This window comes from Empidonax traillii, unplaced genomic scaffold (assembly GCF_003031625.1).
Source record: "Empidonax traillii isolate 1590-97213 ecotype Southwest subspecies unplaced genomic scaffold, ASM303162v1 scaffold547:size421747, whole genome shotgun sequence".
In the NCBI taxonomy this organism is placed as follows: domain Eukaryota; kingdom Metazoa; phylum Chordata; class Aves; order Passeriformes; family Tyrannidae; genus Empidonax; species Empidonax traillii.
This window is the reverse complement of record NW_020955740.1, coordinates 351,780-375,593: the sequence shown is the minus strand read 5'-3', so window position 1 is coordinate 375,593 and position 23,814 is coordinate 351,780. Positions and strand designations below refer to the sequence as shown.

At 36.9% G+C, this 23,814-nt stretch overlaps 1 protein-coding gene across 1 annotated transcript in view; it reads left to right on the top strand.

The window, feature by feature from the left end:
* Nucleotides 1–23,814, top strand: part of GALNT2 (polypeptide N-acetylgalactosaminyltransferase 2) — a gene marked incomplete at its 5' end in the record, with an annotated part of 42,525 nt that overhangs the window by 5,486 nt on the left and 13,225 nt on the right. Inside the window, 8 exons of the mRNA XM_027897533.1 lie at nucleotides 329–482; nucleotides 5,471–5,569; nucleotides 6,142–6,209; nucleotides 7,124–7,189; nucleotides 9,767–9,888; nucleotides 16,584–16,671; nucleotides 20,481–20,568; nucleotides 21,117–21,220. Coding sequence (XP_027753334.1) covers nucleotides 329–482; nucleotides 5,471–5,569; nucleotides 6,142–6,209; nucleotides 7,124–7,189; nucleotides 9,767–9,888; nucleotides 16,584–16,671; nucleotides 20,481–20,568; nucleotides 21,117–21,220 — 789 coding nt within the window. The remainder of the gene's footprint in view (nucleotides 1–328; nucleotides 483–5,470; nucleotides 5,570–6,141; nucleotides 6,210–7,123; nucleotides 7,190–9,766; nucleotides 9,889–16,583; nucleotides 16,672–20,480; nucleotides 20,569–21,116; nucleotides 21,221–23,814) is intronic.

Sequence of the window (23,814 nt, the reverse complement as noted above, 5' to 3'; positions counted from 1 at the left end):
GTATGTGGATGTTTGGTTTTTTTTTTTAAGTGGGAATTGTGGGGTTAAAAAAATACAACACAAAGTGGACAAGATGAAGCATTGTCTGGTGATTACTTGTATAAACTGCGATCTCTAAAATTGTTCAATTTTATATTAATTTGCAGGATATTCTAGAGGAATTTAATGTGCAAAAGTGACTTTTGATGTTACGCTGTTAACAATAGCGTTGAAGTTTAATTACTTCGTTGCAAAGTTTAAATATTTCCTCAGTTACGTTGGGGTTGCTAAATGCTGCTCCTTAAATTGTGAAGATTAATCTGGATGTTTTCCTGTTTTTCTATGGTAGGAAAAGTTCGGTGGCAGGACTTTGATCAAGATGCGTATGTGGGTGCCACTGTGGTGCGATCTGGTCAGGATCCGTATGCCCGCAATAAGTTCAATCAGGTAGAAAGTGACAAACTGCGAATGGACCGAAGCGTTCCTGACACCAGGCATGATCAGTAAGTGCCAAACTGAGCCATGTTTGACTTAGATTAACCTTTCTGTATTTATTGCTTTTGAGCTGCAGGTGGTTTTTCTGAAACAGGAGCTTTCAGCCTTAGAGAAGAGAGGAACAATAAACTCCATGATCCTTGGGCTAAAGAACAAGGAATCTTATCTGAGTTCTGTTTCCATGACTTCAGTCAGTGTCTATTATATATCCAAACTGGTGCCTCGTTTCACTCTCCATTTCTTTCCATTTATCTGATGGCTTTTCTTGTTTTCTACATTTGTGAGTCTCTTTCAATGTGACCGTGATGAAACAGTGGAGCAGGTTTCCCAGAAAGGGTGTGAAATCTCCAGGCTTACGGATATGCAAAGCCCATTGCAGAGCATGCTGTGGCTGGCCCTGCTTTGAGCAGGGAGTTTGGATTGAAAGATCTCCAGGGGCCACTTTCAATCTCAGACGCTCTGTGATTCTTTTCTTGTAAGTATGTGATGATTGTCAGCTCCAGACCTAAAGGAGTCAATTTATGTACACCCTGGTGAACATAGGAGAGAATTATGCTTCAGATGCTTAAAAATTTCTGCTATGTCAGGCTGCTTGTGCAGATTCAGGAAATAGTGAAAATAAGGAAATACATTATTCACTACTGGTTAGAGAAAACTTTCATTTTAAAAGGGGTTTAATAACTTGCACTTAATAAAATTTAAGCAGAATTAACATTGAAAAAAAAAAACTTGCAGATTTGACTTGGTTTTAAAAAGTAGGCAGACATAATTGCAAAACATAAAATTAACCAACTGTATATAGTTAATTTGCCTAACTAATTCTGCAGTTATTATGAATGTGTGTTCATAGCTTTGTAGGTAGAAGCTGGAGGAGATACCAGAAGGAGAAAGGGAAAAGGAAGGCACCTGGTTTTTTTCCATAAATCTCTTTAATCAAGAATGGCATAGCAAAGGAGATTCGTATAAAAACTCGAACATTTACTATGTCATTTTTTAAATCCCTTAAATAATAGGATGGTTTAGGTTTCTTTAGGCAAACTCTTTGTAGATAGACTAAGGAAGTCTTGTATAATTTGCTGTTAATTGGATGGAATGAAAGCAGTAAAAAGTGTGATCCCTGTGGTGTACTGAGGAGTTTGAAGTGACTTTTGAGTTTTCTTTGTAGCATGTATTTTTTTTTTTCGCAAGAAATGTATTCTAACTTTTTAGACCAGGTATTCTTATCCATGACATCAAAGCTCAGCTACCAGCTTCTAGAAGTCTCTGTGATTCAGATATGCTGAATTTGGAAGTTTTTAGATATTTAATAACCTCTGTGTTGGGGGGCTGTCTTACAGACAAAGGCTGTGCTTTGAGAAGAACGTAAGTAAGAGATGAGACACATTACAATGGCCATGCTTGTTTTATCTGTCAGTCTTGTGATTATATGTAAGTTTTTTCACAAAATGAAGCTGGAAAAGAACCCTGCAATGGAGAAGAGAGATATTTCTGGGGAGAGGCTGTGTCTGAGCTGGGATTATTACTTTGGCTTTGCCTTGAGCAGACTTAAGTGCCCATCAGACTGTAAATAATCATCTTTTAAAAGAAAAAAACAACCAAACAAAAAAACAAACTGAAGCCATCATTCATACAAAAACTGTCCATGATAAGGTCCCTGCCATGGTGCAAACAATATTTCTTCTATTTTGGCAAGAACTTTCCCTGCAGAAGCTGAAAAAGCCACATGAAATATTTAGGAACTGTGCAATGGCAAGAACAAGAGCAATAGCCATAGAAAGAAGAGTATCTGATCACATGACACTTAGAAGCATATTATTTTCAACAAAACTGGAGGCAACTGGGTTGAGATTAGGATCTCTTGTGGAGCTGATGTAATATTTTTCTTTAAGAAAAGAAACTGAGATGAGGAAATACTTTGTTTCTCCTTAAGCAACTTGCTGCTAATTGTACTGATGTGTCTAAGAGGCTGTTTGACTTTGGAATAACTACATAGTAACGTTGTTTAATTTCTAAAATTGTCTGTTGAGAAGCAGTTTATCAGTATTCTGCATTAGATGTAATTTATTCAATAAACAATTGTGTGTAATTATACATCTCTTAATACTATATTACATAGTCTTTTTTACATTATACAAACTTTTACTAGCATTAAGACCAAAGAATTCCACTTGCTTTCTATGAAAGCCTGGCAGCTGTACTAGAAAAACACTTGATTTATTTGCTTAAGCTGCTTACTTTCATTTTGAACAAAAGGAAGTGAGAAACAGGCAGATACAACATGAGAAAGGAAGTGGAGAGAAGCAGGAATGCAGATTTTCACTCCAGCTGATGCTTACAACTACTACTTTCAACAACATTGAGAAACCACTGGGTTTCCTTTCATTGCAGTCTGCTTACTGCTTAATGTGTAACTGAGAGCTATCACTGTCATGATAGATTTTGGAGAAAGTTACAAGTGAGTGTCACAGTTGTAATAGAAAGCTCACGGAGCGGTTCTTCTGTCAGTGTAAAACAGGCTCCCAGGGGAGGATGAAGGATTAAATACTCGATGTTTTTTGTGGACCAGTGTCCACCATGCATGCTTTGAACCAGTTTCTGATCACATCTGGTAACTGATGTGTTGTGATGATTCTTGAGAATTACTGGTGAGTACATTAGCTGTGCTGAACTGTTTTTCCTTTCTTGTTTGGCACCTGTTAAAAGCTTCTGACCTCACACTCAAGCTTTATTCTTAAGTAAAGAATAAACAAACTTTCCTGTGTCTTTTGGTACCAGTGAATGCTCTTGTACTGGTTAAAATAGATATTTTTGTCCAAAAGTGGTTTCAAACAAACGACTGAGATTTTAGGAGAAATTGTTAATGATATGAACCAGTTCAAATCTCATGTTTTTAATGACCTATGCTAAATATTGAAGGTCTAAATTGAAGTTTTGCATTCAAGTTTATTTTAAGTAAATGTATTTTCATTTTCTTCATATTTAAAATTTTAAAATTTTAAAATTTAAGTGCTGCAGCTTGAGAAAACAACATCTAATCTCCATGCCAAAAGTAGTGATGTTTTTTCTTCAGTTTGAGTTTTAACTGTGGCCCTGTTGATACAGCAAGAGGACTGATACTGTGTCAGTTAAAGAAGGTATTTTTGAAGAGCTGAGAACAAAAATACTCAGGAAAACGTTCCTCCGGTTTTATTTGAAAGTCTAAAAGTCTTAATTTCTCCCTCAGAAATAGGCAATAGTGCTCTTCTCTTGAGTTTTCTTAAAATTGAGAGGCTCCATTGCCTTGAGTAATTCCCTCTAATATGCACTCTGGCTCAAGTGCTCTCTTCGGCAAAGATATCAGTACAAGTTTAATGTGAGTTTTTAATTATTCTAATGCAAGTGTTTCTGTGATAACTGCATGCACAGTAGCCTTGTCCTCTGTGGGCAATTTGGAAGTTAGCAAAAAAAAGGATGTCTTTTTTGGCACCATAGGCTTCAGAGTATATTTGCATGTCTTTTAGCTGTCTAGACGAGTTGCCAAAAGCTCACACTAGAGAAACTCTTAATTCTTTATTTTTCAGGAACATATAGACATTTGTGATTTATTGCTCCAGTGCTGGGTGCTAGCGACAAAGCCGTCTTGTACACCCACCATAAAGCTAGACATGGCCTTGCTGATCTGAGACGGCAATTGTAGAGTTGGCGTGGGCTTTGTTTTCATTCGGAGCAAGTGAGGTCATTGCAGCAGGATAATGTTTTGTTTGACAGCAAGCGCTAATGTGTTTGACATTATGGGTGTGTTGTATCGAAAACACCTCAGGTTCCTGGGATTTTGTAGAGTGGGCACGGGCAAGAAGTGCCTTGCTGCTCACTCATGGATTCCAAGAAGTTTGATGGTTTATGATGTGCATTGCAGATGTTTAATCAGGTGTGGAGTGGGCTTTTATACAGGCAGAGGTCTCGTTTTAGAAGTGTAGGTGGCAAACTTCCCTGAAAAGCTAGTTAGATTAATACTGCACAGAGTACAAAAATGCTTCCTGAATTTGCTACAAGTGTACGCTCTCTGGGTTTATCCCCTCTGAAGACAACTAGGCCTGTTAAAACTTTACCCTTAAAAATGGTTAAGAGTGTGGACAAAATATATCACTTGTGTATGTCACTGTATGAATGGCAATCAGTATCTCGACCTGTCAGACTGTAATGCTTTCAGCATAAACTCAGTATACATTGTTTTCTAGTACTGTTAGTCTCTAATGCAATAAGAGTAGTGTCTTTTTTAGGTTTATTTTATTGGATTAAACATCTCAAGTGTATGTAGTGCTGCATGAATTATTTTAGGATTTGCTTCTTTTTTCTTATTATATTAATTTCAGGCTTCTAGAGGTGATGAAAATTGAGTTGACATTAGATGGAATATTTTATCATCTTCATGGTTTGAAAGGATGTGGTTCTGTGTTTAGTTGGCTGAGCATTGTCACAGCTAGCTTTGTTTTTCAAATTCCAAAAATTATGATCCCTACCAATTCTCATTAGAGTAGATAACTAATTTTATCTGTGAGTGAGATTCTACAAAAGCTTTAAAAATTTAAAAAGGGAGAAGTGGACACATGCCATTCTAATGAAGAAGTGTATGGTAGCCTGTGAACATGTGGAAAATCCATATGAAAATATGCTTATTTCCTTAGGTGTATTGAATGCTTTTAATGTAAAAGAAGCACTCTGATTTCATACTCAGTTGGAAAAAAGATATTTCTGATATTCTGCAGTGATGGATGCCTGGTGGCTTTTCTGAACCTCCCCATATTTGATACTGACTTCTTAGTCTTTTATGTACTGAGGCAACTACCAAAAGTGTCAGAAGACAAGTTGATTATAATCTCACTTGAAAAGAAGGTATTTTATTCTTCCTAGGCAGTGTGTACACGAGTTTAATAGATAAATACTTCACAATGAAGGCTGCCTGCTAAGCCCAGGATGTAAAAATTACGTTCAGATGACAGTGTGTTATTTCTTTCAGGTGTCAGCGAAAACAATGGCGGATAGATTTGCCAGCTACTAGTGTGGTGATCACCTTTCATAATGAGGCAAGATCTGCTTTGCTTCGAACTGTTGTCAGGTATACATAAGAGAGTTTAATTTTTCCCTAAGGGCCATTTATTTGTGTCAGAAAATGGCTTATGATAAAGAAGGAAAGTGACAACCTGTTACGTTCTTCTGAACTATTTGCAGAGGAAAAGATGAGTCTTCATTTCTTACATTCTGAAATAGTGATGTTATACAAAATCGCTTGCCTTAACTACAGATGAATTGAAGTATGGAACCAATTACCAGGTGATGTTTGGAGGTTGACTGTTTCAAGCCAAAGTCAGGGTAGATGGGTTGTCAGGGGATATTTGAACCAAAGATATCTGCAAAACTTCTGTGTTACATGTTTTCCATCTAATGTTCTGATTTCTGGAGACTGGAATAGTGAGGGTGGGGAAGGCAGAGGTGGTGGGGAGGAAGGAACACCCAAATTCTACATGTGCACCTCTTCACTCTTGCTGTAAGAATAAGTCAATAGCTGTTGTTGAAGGTAACATCCTAGGCTAGGATCCTGTGGCTTAACAAGGTAACTGCTTTTATGACATCATTATGGAAAACTAAGACTGCTTAGTACTGAATGCTTTGATTTCTTTTCTGTTGCAGTGTCCTTAAAAAAAGTCCATCACATCTTATTAAGGAAATCATACTGGTGGATGACTACAGTAATGATCGTAAGTACTTTTACAATCCGAACTTAAAGTGCTTATTCTGGTAAGGCTTTCTGTACATGCCAGTAGGTGACTTGGTTGAGAACAGAGTACTTGAATAGGAGTTGACAGGGACTGATCCAAAAAACAGGTCTTAATTCTTCCATATCTGTAACTTTGGAAATGTGAAGAGTTCCTGTAAATATTTCAGGTATATTTTATTACTTCGTTTTAGGTGAAGGACCAGAGTGTATCATTAAAAAGGGCCTTTCCATAGTATGTTATCTTAAGTAAAAATAAAGCCCATGGTTCCTGCAACAAATATATTTGTATCACTGTTTTAAATGAATGCTGGTCTCCATCAGTCTCTTGGAAAAATTCTTATTGAATCTAAAATAATTCAGTGTTTTATAAATACTAGGGTATCATGATAGAAACTTGAGCAATAGAAATGGACCTCTGAGTAACATTTCTTCAGGAAACTAATGTCTATATTTGCATTGCTAGTTTTTAGCTAGTTTAATGCAGGTTTATGCCTTAATGTTGGTTAAAAAGTGAGCTTTCCTCTATGAAAAGAAAACAGTTTATTTAATCCTATAAAAGTGTTTTTCTCTCTGCAATGTAGAAATGGTCTAAAATAAACAAAGACAATATACTTAAATAAAAATGTTTCAAGACTGTAAAATTAAGTTAGCTTTAAATAACATAATGAAAGTAGTTATTTCTTAGCCTAATAACTTTTCTTTATTTCTGGTGAGATATGTTGGATTTTTTTAAGCTTATATCTTATATTTAACCATTTATGACCACAGACATTTTTACCTACAAAGCCTTTGCTTTTCTTTGAAGACAACCCCTCTTCTGGTATACAGTGCTGGGTATCCAATGGGTTCTTATCACTTGATTTTATTTTTTATTAATTATTTTATTTTTTAAAGCTGAGGATGGTGCTCTCTTGGGAAAAATTGAAAAAGTGCGAGTTCTTCGAAATGACCGCCGAGAAGGTAAGTGTAATCTGGAGAAGGAAGATACAAATTCCTCTGTGCTTCCTTAGCTGTTAGTGTTCATCAGGTCTTTTAAAGGAACTTTCTACTTTATAAATCTACCAGTGGAAGGAATAAAAAACCAGTAATTCTGATTGTTTTCCTATTATATCCACAATTGCCCATTGTTGACTTTTACAGTGAAAGCTTCCTTTAGGAATTGCATTTAATCATCAAGCTTTTTCTCTCTTCCTCCACTGAATCCTGAGTTAAGCTGTTCCTGTTGTACGCAAGGTTTCACTGTAAACTATCTATGTATCAATGTTTGAAATGATCCAGCTTAAAAATAGCCCTCTGGTTCCCTTTTTAGATATCATTTTAAGGATTAAAATGATAGCCTGACAAACAGTTTGTTTTGGCAGACTTGAGAGGTTTGGAGCAGCCAGGAGGGCTGGGACCAAGTATGCCAGTTTTGCTGAAGCCAGTGCGCCCTGTAACAAATTTGTCTTACATTTTTGTTTTCTTCTGTGTTGCTTTGTAAATTATGGTCTCATGTCACTGAACTCTTCAGTCAGCAGTTTCCTGACAGGAACTGTTATTCTAGAGCTGTTTGAAATAATAACTGAGATTTGACAGCTGAAATAGCCGACTATTTAGCAGATATATGCTTGTTAATTTTTATAAGCACTGTATCTTTTAGGCTGCCAGCCTGGCTTAGGGAGGAGCTGGAATCATTAGATTGTCAGGAATTGGAAATGACATGCACAAAACCTGTGTTGTCCCATAATTCAAGTAATTGCAATAACTAATGGGTTCTGAGTCTTTAAATATTCTCTTTGGAATATACTTGTGAACAAAGACCTGTTAGGAATGCATGTCATTTATGGCTTGCTATGGTTGCCAGGTTCAGAGTGAGTTAATGTCATTTTTCAGTACAGCACTTAGACATAGTAGTGATGGAAAAAACCCAGAAGGAAGTAACACCATTTTGATGTTTATTTTTTAGTAATTTTAAATGTTAACTTTGTAATGCATATACAGATTCACACTTAAAAATACGCATCAATATATCTGAAAGTGAAATACAACTTGACAAATCTATCTGTCAGAAAAGAACAAATGTTTGCAGATGGAAGGCAGAGTACTAGTTTACTTTGTATTTTTGTGAGACTAAGATTAAATATTGCACATACAAATTAAAATTTAAGAGAATTGGTAAAATCAGCCAATTTGTAGGATGCTAAGAGTGGCACAGGAGTATGAACAATAGAGGAAAGCAGGATGTTTTAAAATGAAAGTTAAAATAAAGGGATGATATTGGTGGAGGGGATGACATTAATGCTTTTCATTCAGAAATAAATGTTAGTAGCTTTTAGTCTCATCTGTAGGACCAGAGTTTGTTACGGGAACAGATGTGTTTTGAAGGGTGTGGTAGTCTACAAAATAAATGTTCAGTGGAACTTTTTCAGCTCTATTTGTTGTAAGCCTCAATGTGATCGTGAAGGACTCAATGGCCCAAGTGGGAACCTCTGTTTTTTTGCCACTAAGTCTGAAATTAGAAACACTGTTTTGTGTTTTCTATGGAATTAGGGCAAGACAGTAGATTCTACAACAATGTAAATTATAAATAATAAGCTGTGGAAGGAGGAATTGAAATGTAAAAATTTTTTTAAAAAAGCATATAGCAAGAGTGATTGGGGAATGGTTTGGTGTGGAAAGACCAATCAGAACAGATTCAAAGGCTGGAATCAGGGAAACAGCATAAAATGAGTGAGGTACAGTTAGTTACAGTGTGTCACAGAGAAGGTGTAAAAGGTACTGTCAGAGAGCCTTAGCACAGCACGCATCTACAACAGTGAAGTGCTCACACTTCAAGTAAGAGATAGTAAAAGGATCTTGATGAGGCTGTTACTGAATGTTGGGCACAGCAAACAAGCCTTTCCTCTTAAGCATCTCATATTCTGTTTGGCATAGTCATATTTTTTGTATTTATTTTGTAAAGGGAATGGTAAGAAGTGGGCTTGACTCTCTTACAGTGTTTCAGTTAGGGGGCAAAAAATACCCAAACCAGAACAGATTTGGTGAGAAACAATGTAGAAACAAAAAGAAGGGGGGAAAAAAGAAAATAGTGACTTGGTTTTGATCTTCAATGCTAATGAAACCGATACAGTAGAAAAACGTGGGGAGAAAATTTGCAAAGAAAAGGAAGGAAGCTTGCTAGATGTGTATATATAGCAAGGAACTTTAAGGAGTGGTGAAGTCATCCAATGAACGAATACTAAAAAGAAAGGAGCAAGGTAAATGAATAAGGTTATCTGTGTAATTAGGAAAAATAGAAGAAAAGAACCTTGTGGTTTTACCAAAAGTTTTTTCCTAAAGAAATCTCAAAAAAACCCCACCTGTAGGGTGCAGTAGGTTGGATGCTTGCAGGTTGTTTGGTGTGAAGTCATTTCATTGAATTGTTAACTAGCATCTGGTTTTGATAATGGAGCTTTTGTGTTTGTCCTGTTTGAGTTAGAGCAACTTAGCTCATGATAAACTTTACTGTTGATTGTTTTCCTCAGGAAGTAATTAAAACTTTTTGTCTTTACTTCTCAGGCCTGATGCGCTCCCGTGTCAGAGGGGCAGATGCAGCACAAGCAAAAGTGCTGACCTTCCTGGATAGTCACTGTGAGTGCAATGAACACTGGCTGGAACCGCTTTTGGAAAGAGTAGCTGAGGTTAGTAAAGAGTTTTAAAGTGATTTCCTGAAGAAGTAGGTTTTAAATTTTAAAGCCATCTGGTTTATACTAGATTAATTTTATGCGTTTTTCTAAGGAAGCTTTTTCTGACTTGGAGATGCTGGAGATGAGTGGAGTGTTCTGTGATTGAAGCATATTTTTTGTTCATTTAATCTGTGAACACAGGAACGTGAAATCTGAATATTTATTATCTTTGCAAAAATTCATATATATGCTTCCTTGGTTCTTTGGGGAATGCCTCAGTAAGTTGAAAATCTTTAGAGTGAAGTATACTTCTCCTCAACCAATATCATCTCAGTGTAATTCAGTTTACCTGAGTCTTTATGCCTCATTAAGATGCAGTATGATAGTAGGAGAGAGGATGAGCTGTGAAACCAAAATTCTTATGGAAATTAGCAGGAACTATGGGCTCGGCTTCTGTGAAAATGGTGCTTCGTCTGTGTCCTGGAAAAGCAATTGATGGGACTGAGAATGAAAGTATACTGTTTTCTCCAGGGGTTGGTTATATTTGTTAACTTCCTCTGGAGGAACTCAGTTGAAATGGAAAGTGAATGGACTGTGATCCCAAAAAGCACTGAGGAACACTCAAGACAACAGGGGTTTTATTCTTTCTTAATTGCATTCCCTTTCTGTAAAGCTAGTCTTCCAGGAGAGGCTTGGTTCCAAAATGCTCCTAATCAAAATGGTTTTGCTAAGCTACTCTGTTCTGTTAATGCCCAGATCTTCTCTGATCCTCCCTATTCTTCATTTTGCATTTCTCCTGCAAAAATAGGAAGTGGGAGGGGGAAGGAAGTAAACCCTATATACTCAGTATGACAATGAAGAAGCTGTCTCGAAGAATTGACTGATATTCTTTATTCTGCTTGTTCTATGATGCTCGTTAGAAACGTGGAATCATTTAGGCTGGAAAAGGTGTTTAAGATCATTGTTTTCAACCGCTATCCTAGCACTGGCAAGCCCACCACTAAATCACGTCCCAAGGTACCACATCTACATCTCCTTTTAAATACCTCCAGGGATGGTGACTCCACCATTTCCCTGGGCAGTCTGTTCCAATGCTTGACAATCCTTTCAGTAAACCAATCTAAACCTCCATGATGCAACTTGAGGCCTTTTCCTCTTGTTCTTTTGTTTTTAACTTTGAAGAAGAGACCAACCCCCACCTGGCTCTACCCTTTTTTTCCAGTAGTTGTAGAGACCAGTAAGGTGTCCCCTGAGCCTCCTTTTCTCCAGTGTAACAACCCCAGTTCCCTCAGCTGCTCCTCGGAAGATTTGTGCTCCAGACCCTTCAGCAGCTCTGTTGCCCTTCTCTGGACACGTTCCAGCACCTCAAGGTCCTTCTTGTAGTGAGAGTCCCAAAATTGGACACAGGACTCGAGATGTGTCCTCACCGGTGCAAAGTGCAGAGGGACAATCACTGCCCTGGTCCTGCTACCTACACTATTGCTGATACAGGACAGGATGTCATTGGCCTTCTTGGTCACCTGGGCACACTGCCGGCTCATGTTCAGCCACTGTCAAACAGCAGCCTCAGGTCCCTTTTCTGCCAGGCAGCTTTCCAGCATTCCCAAACCTGTAGCACTGCACAGGGTTGTTGTGACCCAGTTGCAGAACCCTGCACCTTGCCTTGCGGAACCTCCTACAATTGGTTTCAGCCTATTATACTTTCTGGGTATTCCAAAGATACTGCTAGTTGCCCAAGACACATCAGCAGTTGAAATCCTATTTTGGAGTAAAAATAATTTTAATCAGGTCAATCCTGGACACTATTAAAAGTACCTAAAACCAACGAAGCATGAGTAACATAGCACTTCCCTCTAGTTTTGTACCCATCTAAAATGTTGCCTCAGAAGGGCTAGAGGAATTTCTATTTAATTATTAACCAGGAAAATAAACTTGAAGGCATTAAATATCTTGAAGTGGAGAATGCTTGCAGCTAAAGCGCTAATGAATTCTAGGATATGGGAATAGTTTTCAGACCTTTTTGTGTAAATGGTTTGAAGCATCTATCTATTCAAGAAATCAGAAGACAAATGGTAGTTTTGGTCAGCAAAATCCTGCTTTTGCTGACAGCTATTTTGTCATTTTCTTGTTTCTCTTGTCTGTAACTTTTTCCAGGGTATACTCATCTATCTTTCTGGAACTGAGAAAGTATTGGAAAAAGTGTTATCTTTTCATCGTAACAGAATGTAAACCCTCTAATTAAATTACTGGCAATTTTGTCAAGATCCAGCACTGCACATGGTACATTTGGTTGGAGAAGTTCATGCGTATTTTGCTTTGTGCAACAGCTATTTTTTAGTAGTACGTGAATTACTAGATCCTTCAAAACTTGCTCTTCTCAGTTATCGTGATACACGGTAATCATATGTGCCATTGAATAGTTTTCAGCTTCATGTATATATTTTTCCATTCTTAAAAGTTGATATAGTGTTAAATAAATAATTGGTATAGAATTCCACTTAACTATCATCTGCCAAGATTTCCAACCAGTAGGTATGGAGATTGATAAAGTAGCTTCTAAGCTTTCTGCTTGTTCAAATACTTAAGGCATAGATAATATAGCGTATGATATATAGCATATGATAGTTTACATATAGCATTTGATGGTTCGTTATTTACTCACAGTGCAGACAGTATGTTACTTGATGTTAATTGAAGCATTTTTTTGATAGTCTCAGTGATAAGAAGCTGAGTAGATGTGAACTGCTTTCTGCTCTGGCCTCATGGGTAACTTTTTTCAGGTCAGGGCTACTGTTCATTAATACAGTGTTTTCTCATACCCTGCTGCATCTGTTATATATCTGGTGGAAAGTGTTTTGGTTTTCTTTTTTTCTTTTATTCCGGAATTGCCCGCTTGGCATTTAGTTCTGTTGGAGTTCTGGGAGATAAGTTGTGTGTGTTTTACAATATAAAAATTTATAGCTTCAGAGAAACAGTCTGAATTGAGTTAGTTCAGCAGTACTCTTATCTGATGTGCTATAACCACTTTAGAAAGCTGTGCCTCTGACATCTGAGACATTGAGCTTTCCTCTTCAGTTGGAGGATGATCTATCCCACAGTTTTCTTCCATAAGGTAGTTTTCTGGTTAGAGTACCTTTTTTTTTTTTTTCATGGGCCATGCTTGCTTAGCATTCCTAGAGGAGTCTGACTCTGCTAGGGATTTTTCTTCAGCAATTTGAGCAAAAGCTTAAAGCAGAAAGAACATACACACAAGGCGAATATTTTAGAATTCAACATGTGTACACGTATTTCTGTAACCTGGAGCTGGTATATCTTCTTTTCTCCTTCCTGGAGAATGGTTTTCTGCCTGATTTCCTAAGGCTTCCTTTTATGCCCTCTAGATTTTGTGTGTGTGTGTGTGTGTGTGTGTGTGTGTGTGTGTGTGTGTGTTAAATGATGAGACTGTGAAGGTTAACCCTTTAATTCCTCAAAAATATCAACCTGAGTAATAAATATGTACAATCCTGAAAACATCTGTAACTGTTAGTGATTTCATGGACACTTGTCTAGTTGGCTCTTTTCATTTCAGATTTCTAAACACTTTGCTTTTTTCTAATAATACAGTAATTATATAACAAAAATAAATTGAAAGATTCTGGTGGAGAACTGAACTCATCTGTTTTCATAGAATAGCTGTAAATCCTTTACCACTTTTTGGAAGATATTTTTAAACAAGAAGATCTTAAAAGGAAGGAATAACTTAGATCAAGAAATGAGATGTGGTTTTGGTTTTGTATCCATCTCAAATTTTTGTGACTTTGAATGAGTCAACTTTTTAACTGGCACAATGCTAAAAGACAAATATTTATATTTTCTTTTAAGAGTGTTGTGAAGCTTGAAATTTTTAGAGGGGGAAGAAATGTGTGCGGAATCTTGAGGATGACTTCTGATGGTTTATGGAAACAATATATAAAGTCTAACACTCTAGAGCATTCATAAATTCCTTATGAAATATTAAGATGAAAAAACTTTCTACAAATTTTCAGGCACTAGAGACTGGCAGCATTCGCAGGCTATTTCTTTTCATTATCCGCACCAAGAAGTATGTGGTTTTCCAATTGTGTCTTCCATTAGGAGACAAAAGATTTCTATGTTAAATTATCCTAAAGCAGGGTACTTATTTATCCATGGTGTGATTAGAAGGAGCAGCTGCTTTTTAGTGTTTTAAACGAGTGAACTCTCTGTAATTTGAAGACCCACAGGCTCTTTTTTAGCAGTCTCGGCATTAACAACTTAGTAATGCTCTGCAAAGCATCAACTTAAGAATGTGCAAATCTTTTCTCTGCTTTGCTACTGAGCAAATCTGTAATTTCAAGTCATAGAAGGAACAGCATGGTTCCAAGTCAACAATGTGGGGGTTATAAGTGGAACTGAATGCACACAACCTGGGTATTTGGCTGTCAGAGAAACAACTGGGAGTTGTTTAAATAATGTTAGGGGTAGCAAATAATGTTAGTGTGGTGTCTCACTGGTATTGATAGAACTAATCAGACCAGAAGTAAAAGCCTGAGGAAGTCCCAAATGTGTAGAGACAACATGCTACCTGCTTACTTGTTACAGTAGAGATAAGTTGAAGCCTAAATGAATCTTTTCCTAATGTGTCACCTGATGACTTGGGCAACTTTTTTCCATCAGATTCAACCCTGCCAAGTAGAACCATTTGAGAAACATAAACTTTTGTCAAAAAATGTTTTTAGAGGTGGGCATAGATTTATAAGCTGTCTCAGTTTCAGCTAAAGGAAGAGAGAAAGAAAGGAAGGATGCTTTCATTTCTGTATTTTATGCTCATGGGTACTGTGAATAACTGAATAGGTTGGATATGTTCTGCCTCATCAGTCTTTACTTAAAGAAGTTTATTAATTCTGTCACTGTATACAGAATGCCTAAAATAAGGGTATGGGTACAGCCAAAGCACTTCAGTGGTATAGGAAGGTTCATATATGCAGTACTTTGCAGTGAGGGCACAGGAAATTGTAATTGCCTCCCACGTACAACAGTTACCAAAACTGTGTTCTTGCTGTTGCAAACTTGGGCTTGAGACTACTGCTAACAGGAACAGGAGCTAAAGATGTGATTGATGGGGGAATAGAACAGGTTGGCCTTTTCTGTTTGTGTTTCTACTTTGCTTTAGACCAAACTAGCTAATACTTAGTAGCAGACCAGATTAGGTGTTATATTCCATCTCCATAAAAACAGATACTGGGCCTGGGTAGTATACCTGCTGTGATACTTAAAGGGAATGTAGGCATGGATACTGTGTCTTCACCTTTTAGCTTAGTCTTCAGCTTGGATTCTCTTGGGTTTGCTCAGATTCTTCTTTTGGCTGATACAGAAGTTCATGACCTTTTGCTTACTCAGGCAGAATGAGCTAGTAAATGCCATTTATAAAATGAGGGTTTATTAAAATCAGCACTGATTGAATAGTTAAGGGTCAATAAAAGAAAATGGGTGTTAAATGTCCTTATTGGACCAAGCAAAGCATTTGACTAAGATTTGCTTTTAAGCTCTTATGAGCTCAAGTTATTCTCATGCTAGTTTGGCTCAGTCTGTTCTGTATAATACTGATTAGCAAGGGAGATACACTTCTGAACCACTGGTTAGAATATATATGTTATTGTTTGAATATGTACTTAGAAAATAAGTTCTTTAAAATTCTTAAAATTGAGACATTTAGGTGATGTTTTTTTAACCTTGAGAACACTTTCTCTATAGCAGGGGTTACCAAAATATCTTCTGTTTGTTCAAAGCATTTTTATTATATTCACAGATATGGTGATACGCTGTTCTGAAGTTATCAGCTCTCTGAATGATGTTAAATTGCTCAAAACTTCTATTTTGAATTCAAGCAATAAGCCATGGAGAGAAAATGGCTTAACCATGATACTGCATTTCTAACATTAGATGAGTCTTTTTTTAGAGTACTGAGGTCTTGTGATCCTACTTGATGATGCATGTGGAGTTGTTGGAAAGATTTTTGTTCTTAAACTATTTTGGCAAAAACATCAGCTAAAGAAATTAACATGGCTCAGAATAGAATACGAGACCATGGTTGGACAGAGGAGTGTGGTTATCTGTACCACTGGAGTCTTGGCTGCTGGAAATTAACAGCATTCATTAGTTTGAGGTGATTTTTAGGTTCTCTTTCCTGTCTGAGTCTCTAGTATTGAAGTGTAATTCTTCTAGTGTGAAATGGGTTGGCATTAACCTAAGACTTTTCTGATTGCAGAAAGGCCTAAGTGTCCCTTAAAGGTTGAAATAATAGGACCATAGTAAACTGCGTGACTGGAGACTTGCTGTGGAAAATATGAATTGCCTGGATGCTTCTTTTCTTTGAGCTGGTTTTAAAAGTAAGAATAGAAGTGCTGCTTGTTCGACTGCTTTTAGAACTACAAGTTTACTCTGCCTTCTTCAAGAGCAAGTCAGAAGAGGGGACTTACTTGAATATAAGTACCTAGAATAGAAAGAGGATTTCCAGTCATATCATATGGTTTCTGCTTTCTAAAGCAATGCTGTTCACAGCAGTGACTGTTCAGAGCCGTAAGCTGAAGTGGAGGGAGAGCTGGGGGAGACATGCTAATTAAATCCTGCTGAACTGTTCAACATCACATCCTGTCTGAGTCTTTATATATTGATTTCATTATTTCAATATTACTTTCTAATATTTATTTTAGGACAAGACCAGAGTTGTGTCTCCTATTATTGATGTAATTAATATGGACAACTTCCAGTACGTGGGGGCGTCAGCTGATTTAAAAGGCGGTATGTACCTGTACTGGAATACAGATTTTAAAACAAGCATCAAGAACCAAAGCTCATAATCACTGCAGCTGTGGAATGGGCAATTAACATACCGCTCTTTCCTGTTGTAGATCTAGTTTTAAGTTCTGTAGGTCACTTGTTTCTTGGCTTGGATTTTAATTGGCCTTATTGTTCTCTGCTTTAAAACAGTTCATCTTTGTTATACTATTTCTTGTAAGTTTATGCTACCTTTTAAGTAAGTATGTATGTATGTAAGACTTTGTAAGTCTTGCTCCGATGTTTGTAGGGTTGTGTAAATGTCAGAAGAAGCTTATAGCCAGAGCTTATGATTCTCTTTTTAGGTAAGATAGACTTTAATTGCTCACTAGTTTAGAAGCCCATCAACAATGCAGTGTGTATGAGGTTTGTTTCAAGATGCTGGTTTGCTTAAAAAGTTCAGCTCTTCTGAATAAGCAGAAAGCTTTGGAATGTGTTTAAAAAAAAAAGGTGTTTGTTAGCTATGATCTGTAATTGTGAAAAGACTAACATACCATGAAAATTTGTAGTGTTTATATCTTTGCCATTAAAAAATTCCCTGTTAAAATGAGTTTAGAAATACTACAGTTTCGACATGTGTAGCTAGTATAAACTGTTGATAGCAAATAATAAAAAGACTTATAAAGCTCTAAATAAAAATAAATACACAACATTCCTCTCCTCTCCTTTTCCAAAGAGGGAGAAGGCAACTACACGCTAAAATCCGTAGTTATTACAGGTTTTTAAAACTTCTTTCACTGCTAATAAGGATCTAGTATTTAAAACAGTTGTTCTCTACCCGCTTATCCTTTTTTTTCCTATTTTTTTTAAATAAGTGTTCCCACAACCCTGGAAACTGAACTGTTTGCATAAAGATATGAGATGAGCCATGGTATAAAAATTAGAGTGCTCTTCTCACAGTGTTTCAGCTTTTTCTGAAGGACCATTCTTGAATGAGGAAGGAAAAAACCATTTTCAAGTCTATTTGTTTTGTGTTCTTGTTTCTAACTGGCCACCAAGTGTTGTTCCAGTTAACTAAAATAAAAGCAATATTTGCATAATGTTGCATATACTAGAAGTTCATCAGTGATGTGGAGGTGAGAGGTACTATATCCTTCTTATTAATGTTTTGAAATGACACCTGTATGGTGCATATATTCACATTATGTTAATGTATAGTTCTGTGCTATTATCTGTCTGCCAGCATTACTAAACCTTGAGGCCTTTACCCAATCTATTAATTAAACCTTGAGTACAGAAATCTCTGTACCATTATGTGGCTTTTACTGTTGTCTGCAGTAGGAGGAGGAATTCTTTCCTTGAAGCCATAGATAGGTTGCTGCTGGGTTCATGGCCTTTAAGTTCTTCCCAAGTGAAGTGCGAGAAGACTGAGAGATTGTTTCTCTTGTTACTGCTCTTCACACTTTATCTTTGAAACTGTGTCTCCCAATTCATTCATTTATCTCTTTCTTTTCAGTACTCATTTTCTCTCCTTGTACACAATAGAAATAGATTAGGTTTTTAATATTTTTTTTTAAGTGAATGAAGCCTATGTACTTGTGGAGTGAGGAGAGAGAAACTCGGTTGGTTTTTTTTACGAAACAATAATAGATATTTTTGCACATACCAGCCTTTCGGGCTTTTTGAGGGTCAGTCGAAATACGAACAATATATTTCTTGTCAGTTGCCAGAGTTCAGATTGCCATGTTAGAGACACTACAGCATTTGGCATCAGAGAAACACTTTCGCTGAGGCCAAGTCTAAACATGGAAACCGAACTATGCTTTCAACCTTAGATACAATGTCTGTGTGGCTGAAGCATGGAGAGCTGAAACAGCTGGGACAGCATTTGTGCCTGGTCTGTTTTAAAAGGATTTAATCACCCAAGACAAGCAACCTAGCAAATGGTACACACTTGTTTTTTTAAGTGGACGTCTGGAATAATTCCCAGGTCTGGCCAATGCTAAATCCATGCATTTTGTATTACACTTTTTTTTTCCCATTTTTTTGAGGGCGAGATTTGCAAGGTGTTTATGCCACACTGAGAAATACTGCAATTACTGGAATAAACTGTAGTTAACTGAGATCTGATAATTTAGACTATGCCTGTGATGCAGTTTACACTGGATAGAATTTCATATTAGGTATGCACTTGTGTTTAAAAATATTCCTTTTACAGAGTTACTGATACTATCTCATTGAGTGCAGATTTTTCCCAGAGTCTGTGAAAATGGAGACGGAAAACCAGTTTTTAATGGGCAGAGAATTAATACACTTGTTCAGTTTGTGAAAGTGCTGTGTTCCAAAAGAGACCCCTTGTGTTCACTGGAGCATATGGTAACTCCATCTCTCCGCTTCTGCTGGAGAACAGTAGGGTTTTCAAGTTTTCCCAGATGCAAGTAATTTTGCTGGGTATGTGATGAAATGCGACTTTTTAACCACATGGAAATATTGGAACTCATTTTACTCTTCTTGCTGGAGGCTTTGCAGTACTGTAGGTTGTAACCATTTTACTGTTTTGCTACTTGGAGTTTGGAAGTAGTTAAACGATCTTTGGTTTTTTACAGTGCAACACTTCATGAAATACTCAAACATGTAGAGAAAGGGTTGGCATGCATGTTGTAAAGACTGTTGAGGATAATTTCTGTATTGTGTGTGATAAGAATCTTGTGAGTTACAACAAAAACTACTTAATTTTCAACTTTCTACATCAGTAGGCACCTTTACAGATGCAAACAGATAGGGTTTTTTTGACTGCAATTGTTGCCTGTTTACTTCAACTTTTTCTCCACTTCCCCACAAAGTAATTTCTTTATCTTTATACTGGAGAAAGAAAAGTATTGACATCTGTGCACCAGAAATCTGGAAATCATTCATTATATGACCTCACAGGATCTAAATGTGTTTGGCGTCAGGCAGACTCTGCAAGGCTGCTTTTCTAGGTGTACTGGGAGAGGGCTATGGACCTTGTACGGTTTTTTTAATGGATGTTCACGCTTATAGGCATAACCCAGCACAAAAACTGTTATGGAAGTGTTTTCTATAAGAACTTTGTCTTATACCAGCTCTGTATCATTGCCTAAAGGAGTTAATTTAATGGTTGTTAGGCAGGAAGCTGCTGTAGGTGACCTACTGGTCGTGTCTGTTCTAGTAACCTTTATGGGCTTCTGTGCTTAACTCACGACAGGACCAGACTGGCTGTTGCTGTGTGCACACATTTTTATGTACACGCATAAGCTAAGTAATATTTGGGTGCTCTAGCACTTGCCTTAGGTTTAAAAAATTATGCGCTTAAAAAGACAGTGGGAAAGTAAGAAGCTGAATGAATGTTAAGAAGGTAAGTGGGACCTATATAACTTGTTGTGACCTTTATGATAGAGAGCTCTTACTGATAGAGTACCAAGAGTACTGCATAAAGCCTGTTCAAACATAAATATGTGATCACTTATTAAGAGTGGAAATGCAGTTGTGCAGTAAAAACTGTTGGGAGCATTTGTAAAGATTGGAAGATCTTCATATGATGTTCTATTTGATGTCAGGATGTCACTTGTTGACTGCGTTTCTTATTTTGTGTAATAGATGATGACGAGAAATCAAAGTCATTTGGTAATTGAGATTACTCTTTTTTTGTTTTCCTGTCAACTTACTTACCTTTCATTTGGTATCCTATTTGTTTTCTATCCAGAAATTTGTACAAGTTTAAATTTTTAATTCCCAGTGTTTTCAGTCAACATTGTTACTTGAAGTTGAATGGCAACCGCAGTCTTTTTAACATCCTACTTTTCTTCTTGAAGGCTTTGACTGGAACCTTGTATTCAAGTGGGATTACATGACACCAGAGCAAAGAAGAGCACGACAAGGAAATCCAGTTGCTCCCATAAAGTATGTCTGTACCACCGCTTTTTGAATAATTTTTTTTGCAACTAAGCATAGTTAGAAATCATCTTCTCTGAATCTGAAAGAGGATCTTTACTATAGCTTTCATCAATATTGAAACTTCATTCATATTTATGAAGTCTTGTGAGACTCACGGAAATTAATTGTATTTTAAAAAATAGTTTAAAACACACTGGTAAATTATTTACCCTTAAGAAAAAGTAGATGTCACTTTGTTTAAGGTTGGTATGTTTTGAGGACTAAAAATACAGCATCGGTTTTAATGTTTTATTGTTAGCACAAATTGCCACCCTTTACATAAGGAACTTGTGAACCAAAGGGAGATTTTGAAGCTGCCTCAGAAAGTGGTCATAGCACTGTATGTGCCATAGAAATGTGTGCAGACAACATTTGATGTGATAGATACAAAATGAGTTGCATTGAAGAGCATTGCCAGTTTTTTCAAGGAGATATTAACCTTGATGTGCAAATAATAGTGATCTCCCAGTTCATGGTTCTGTAAGTATTTAATTGAATTTTTCTTGTTTGTTTAGGACACCTATGATAGCTGGTGGGTTATTTGTGATGGACAAATCCTATTTTGAAGAACTAGGAAAGTATGACATGATGATGGATGTTTGGGGTGGAGAAAACTTAGGTATGTATATTATTTACCTTCTGATCAGTCTTGAAAGAAAGCAGGTTTCATCATTGCCTTTACGGTCACAGAGTCATGGTTTTCCTGATTCTGTTCCTTAACCTTTGCAATAGAGTATTGCCTGGCATCTAAACTTTGTGAGTTTTGTAGTTTTATGCCACTGCTTTAGCCCTATGAGATAATGATGGTTGAGAAGGCATTTTTCCTGTAATTCCTTATTTTCAGATGTTTAAGTGAGTGGGGTTTAGGCAAGAGGGAGGAGGGCCTGAGAGAACTTGTGCTTTAGCCACTTCTGCTTTGATCTGGTGGTTAAATCTGGCATTAGGAGTGGTTTTTTTGTCTATTTGCTTTACAGTATTGAACAAAGTTTCTCTCCAGTTAAGACTGGTATAATTGTGTGAAAACAAAAAAAGATTTGGAAGGAGCAGAATTCTAAAACTTCTCGAGACTTCCAGTCTGTCATTAGTGTAGTTTTTCCAGGTAGAGATACATCTCAAACGTTCCAAGTAGTGTGTTTTAGGAACAGTTGTAATGATAGAAGCTTCTCTACTACACGTGCCAGCTACAAAATCCTAAAATACCTTGAACTTGTAAAAACCCATGAGTATTTTGAGTTACTGAAATCTGCATATGCATTAAGCATATGCTTGGTCTACAAGGAAATTTCTGCTGTATGCAGCACACTAAGTATGGAGACACAGTAATCAAATGTTTAACACTACTGGAACACACCAAGGTTGGAAGAGGAATCCCTACAGTCCTGTCTCTGACCATCCTATGCAGTACTCGAAGAATCCTTTTGGGTATTCTGAACAATTACATTCCATGTTTCTGTATTCTCGCTATTCTGGCTGTGAATTGCTAAATTGTATTAATATAAATATGATAATTTGTCATTTTCTAAATGTCCTGCCAAGTCATTGGATAAATTTCCTACAACAATACTCCTGTTCACTCTGAAAACCACTCTTACCGCTAGAGCACTTAAATATTTGATTAGCTGCAAGCATGTACTTGAGCAACTGAATTTTTTCTGAACATTTATCAACTGCTTTTTTGCTTTGGTAATTGAGACCTTGATAGCAGGAAAGGGCACAAGCAACGGCTCCTCACTCAAGGGTGCAAAAAGCTGTTTATGTTGCTCCTGCTGCATTCTGATCCCCTTCCTCCACAGGAAGGAAGAGATGGAGACTTAAGGATTCCTGAAAAGCAGGCAGAAGGCAGCTAATTATTTTTTCCTAGCTGTCAGACTAACTGAAGACAAGTAAAAACCGCATGGCATATGATTTAATTGGCAATAAATGGCACATACACCAGATACTGGAAATCTGTGATGTGCAGTTTAAAATTTAACATGCACACTTGTCAGGCCTCCGGCCTCTCTGGATCAGTGGATCAGTGTTAATCATCAGTGGATCATGCAAATAAACTGCTAAATCGACTTGCAAAATAATTCTGCACACTTTATTCATTTTATAAAAGTTAGCTTTTTTTTTTCAAGCATGTACGGAGCAGCTTTTATATGAGGTTTTGTTCACGTTAGTGCAGTCTAAATTTGACAAATTTTAAGATGAGCCTTCAGTATTTTGCCTAATTGGCCAAATTACCATGAGGATATGTGCATTTTCAGACTGTTGCTAAATGTGACTGGTAACATGTGCCTGCTGTATGAAATGTGGATCAAGGTTAGTTCAGCTTGTCTTGAATTCATAAACTCTAATTCTTACCATCTTTATTGATGCTTTTTGTTAAGCCTAGGGGAATAGGAGTACGCTGGAGAACTGGTTGGTCCATTAGAAGGTTTGGGTCTAATTTGAGAATCTATGCTTTTCTTATTAATTAATTTTGTAATTAATTTTCATATTAATTTTTCTTAAGACATTCCCTGCCTTCTCTACTGATGACACACTAGGAGACGCAGAACAAATCTGTTAGAGAGGTGTAACATAATCTCAGAGAATTTTTTACATGCTGTTTATGCCTTTTCAATTAAAAACTACATCTGCTGAAATTGTTACAATAGTAGCATTTCTTCTCCGACTGTTGGGGTATGACAAAGATGCTTTAAGGGAGCTTCATAGAATAATGGAATGGTTTGGTTTGGAAGGGACCTTTAAGGTCATCTAGTTTCAACCCCCCTGCCATGGGATAGGGAAATCTTCCACCCGACCAGGTTGCTCAGAGCCCCATCCAGCCTGTCCTTGGGATTGTGGAGTTCTTTTGGATTTCAGATATGGGGTATATTTTAGATGTGGTACATTCTTTTTATCTTTTAAAATTCATGCAGGCTTTAGAAGCTATGTTGGTGTAAATAAGAATTAGTTTACTTCTCCTTATACTCCTTTACTGCCTTTCCCATAGAGCTATTTGTCGTAATTTTTACTTCTTTTGAGATTCTTCACAATTTAAGGTGCTGGAAAGTATACGTGTGTAGGCTGCTTACATTTCTGGGAATTTAGAGGGAGAACTAATGAAATTAATGTACACGGTAAAGGAAGCTATGAATAATGAAAAAAAATGACAAAACACTTACCTGTAAAACAAAAATACTATTTCAGTGTCTACATACATTTAATAGATGACAGTGACTTTTT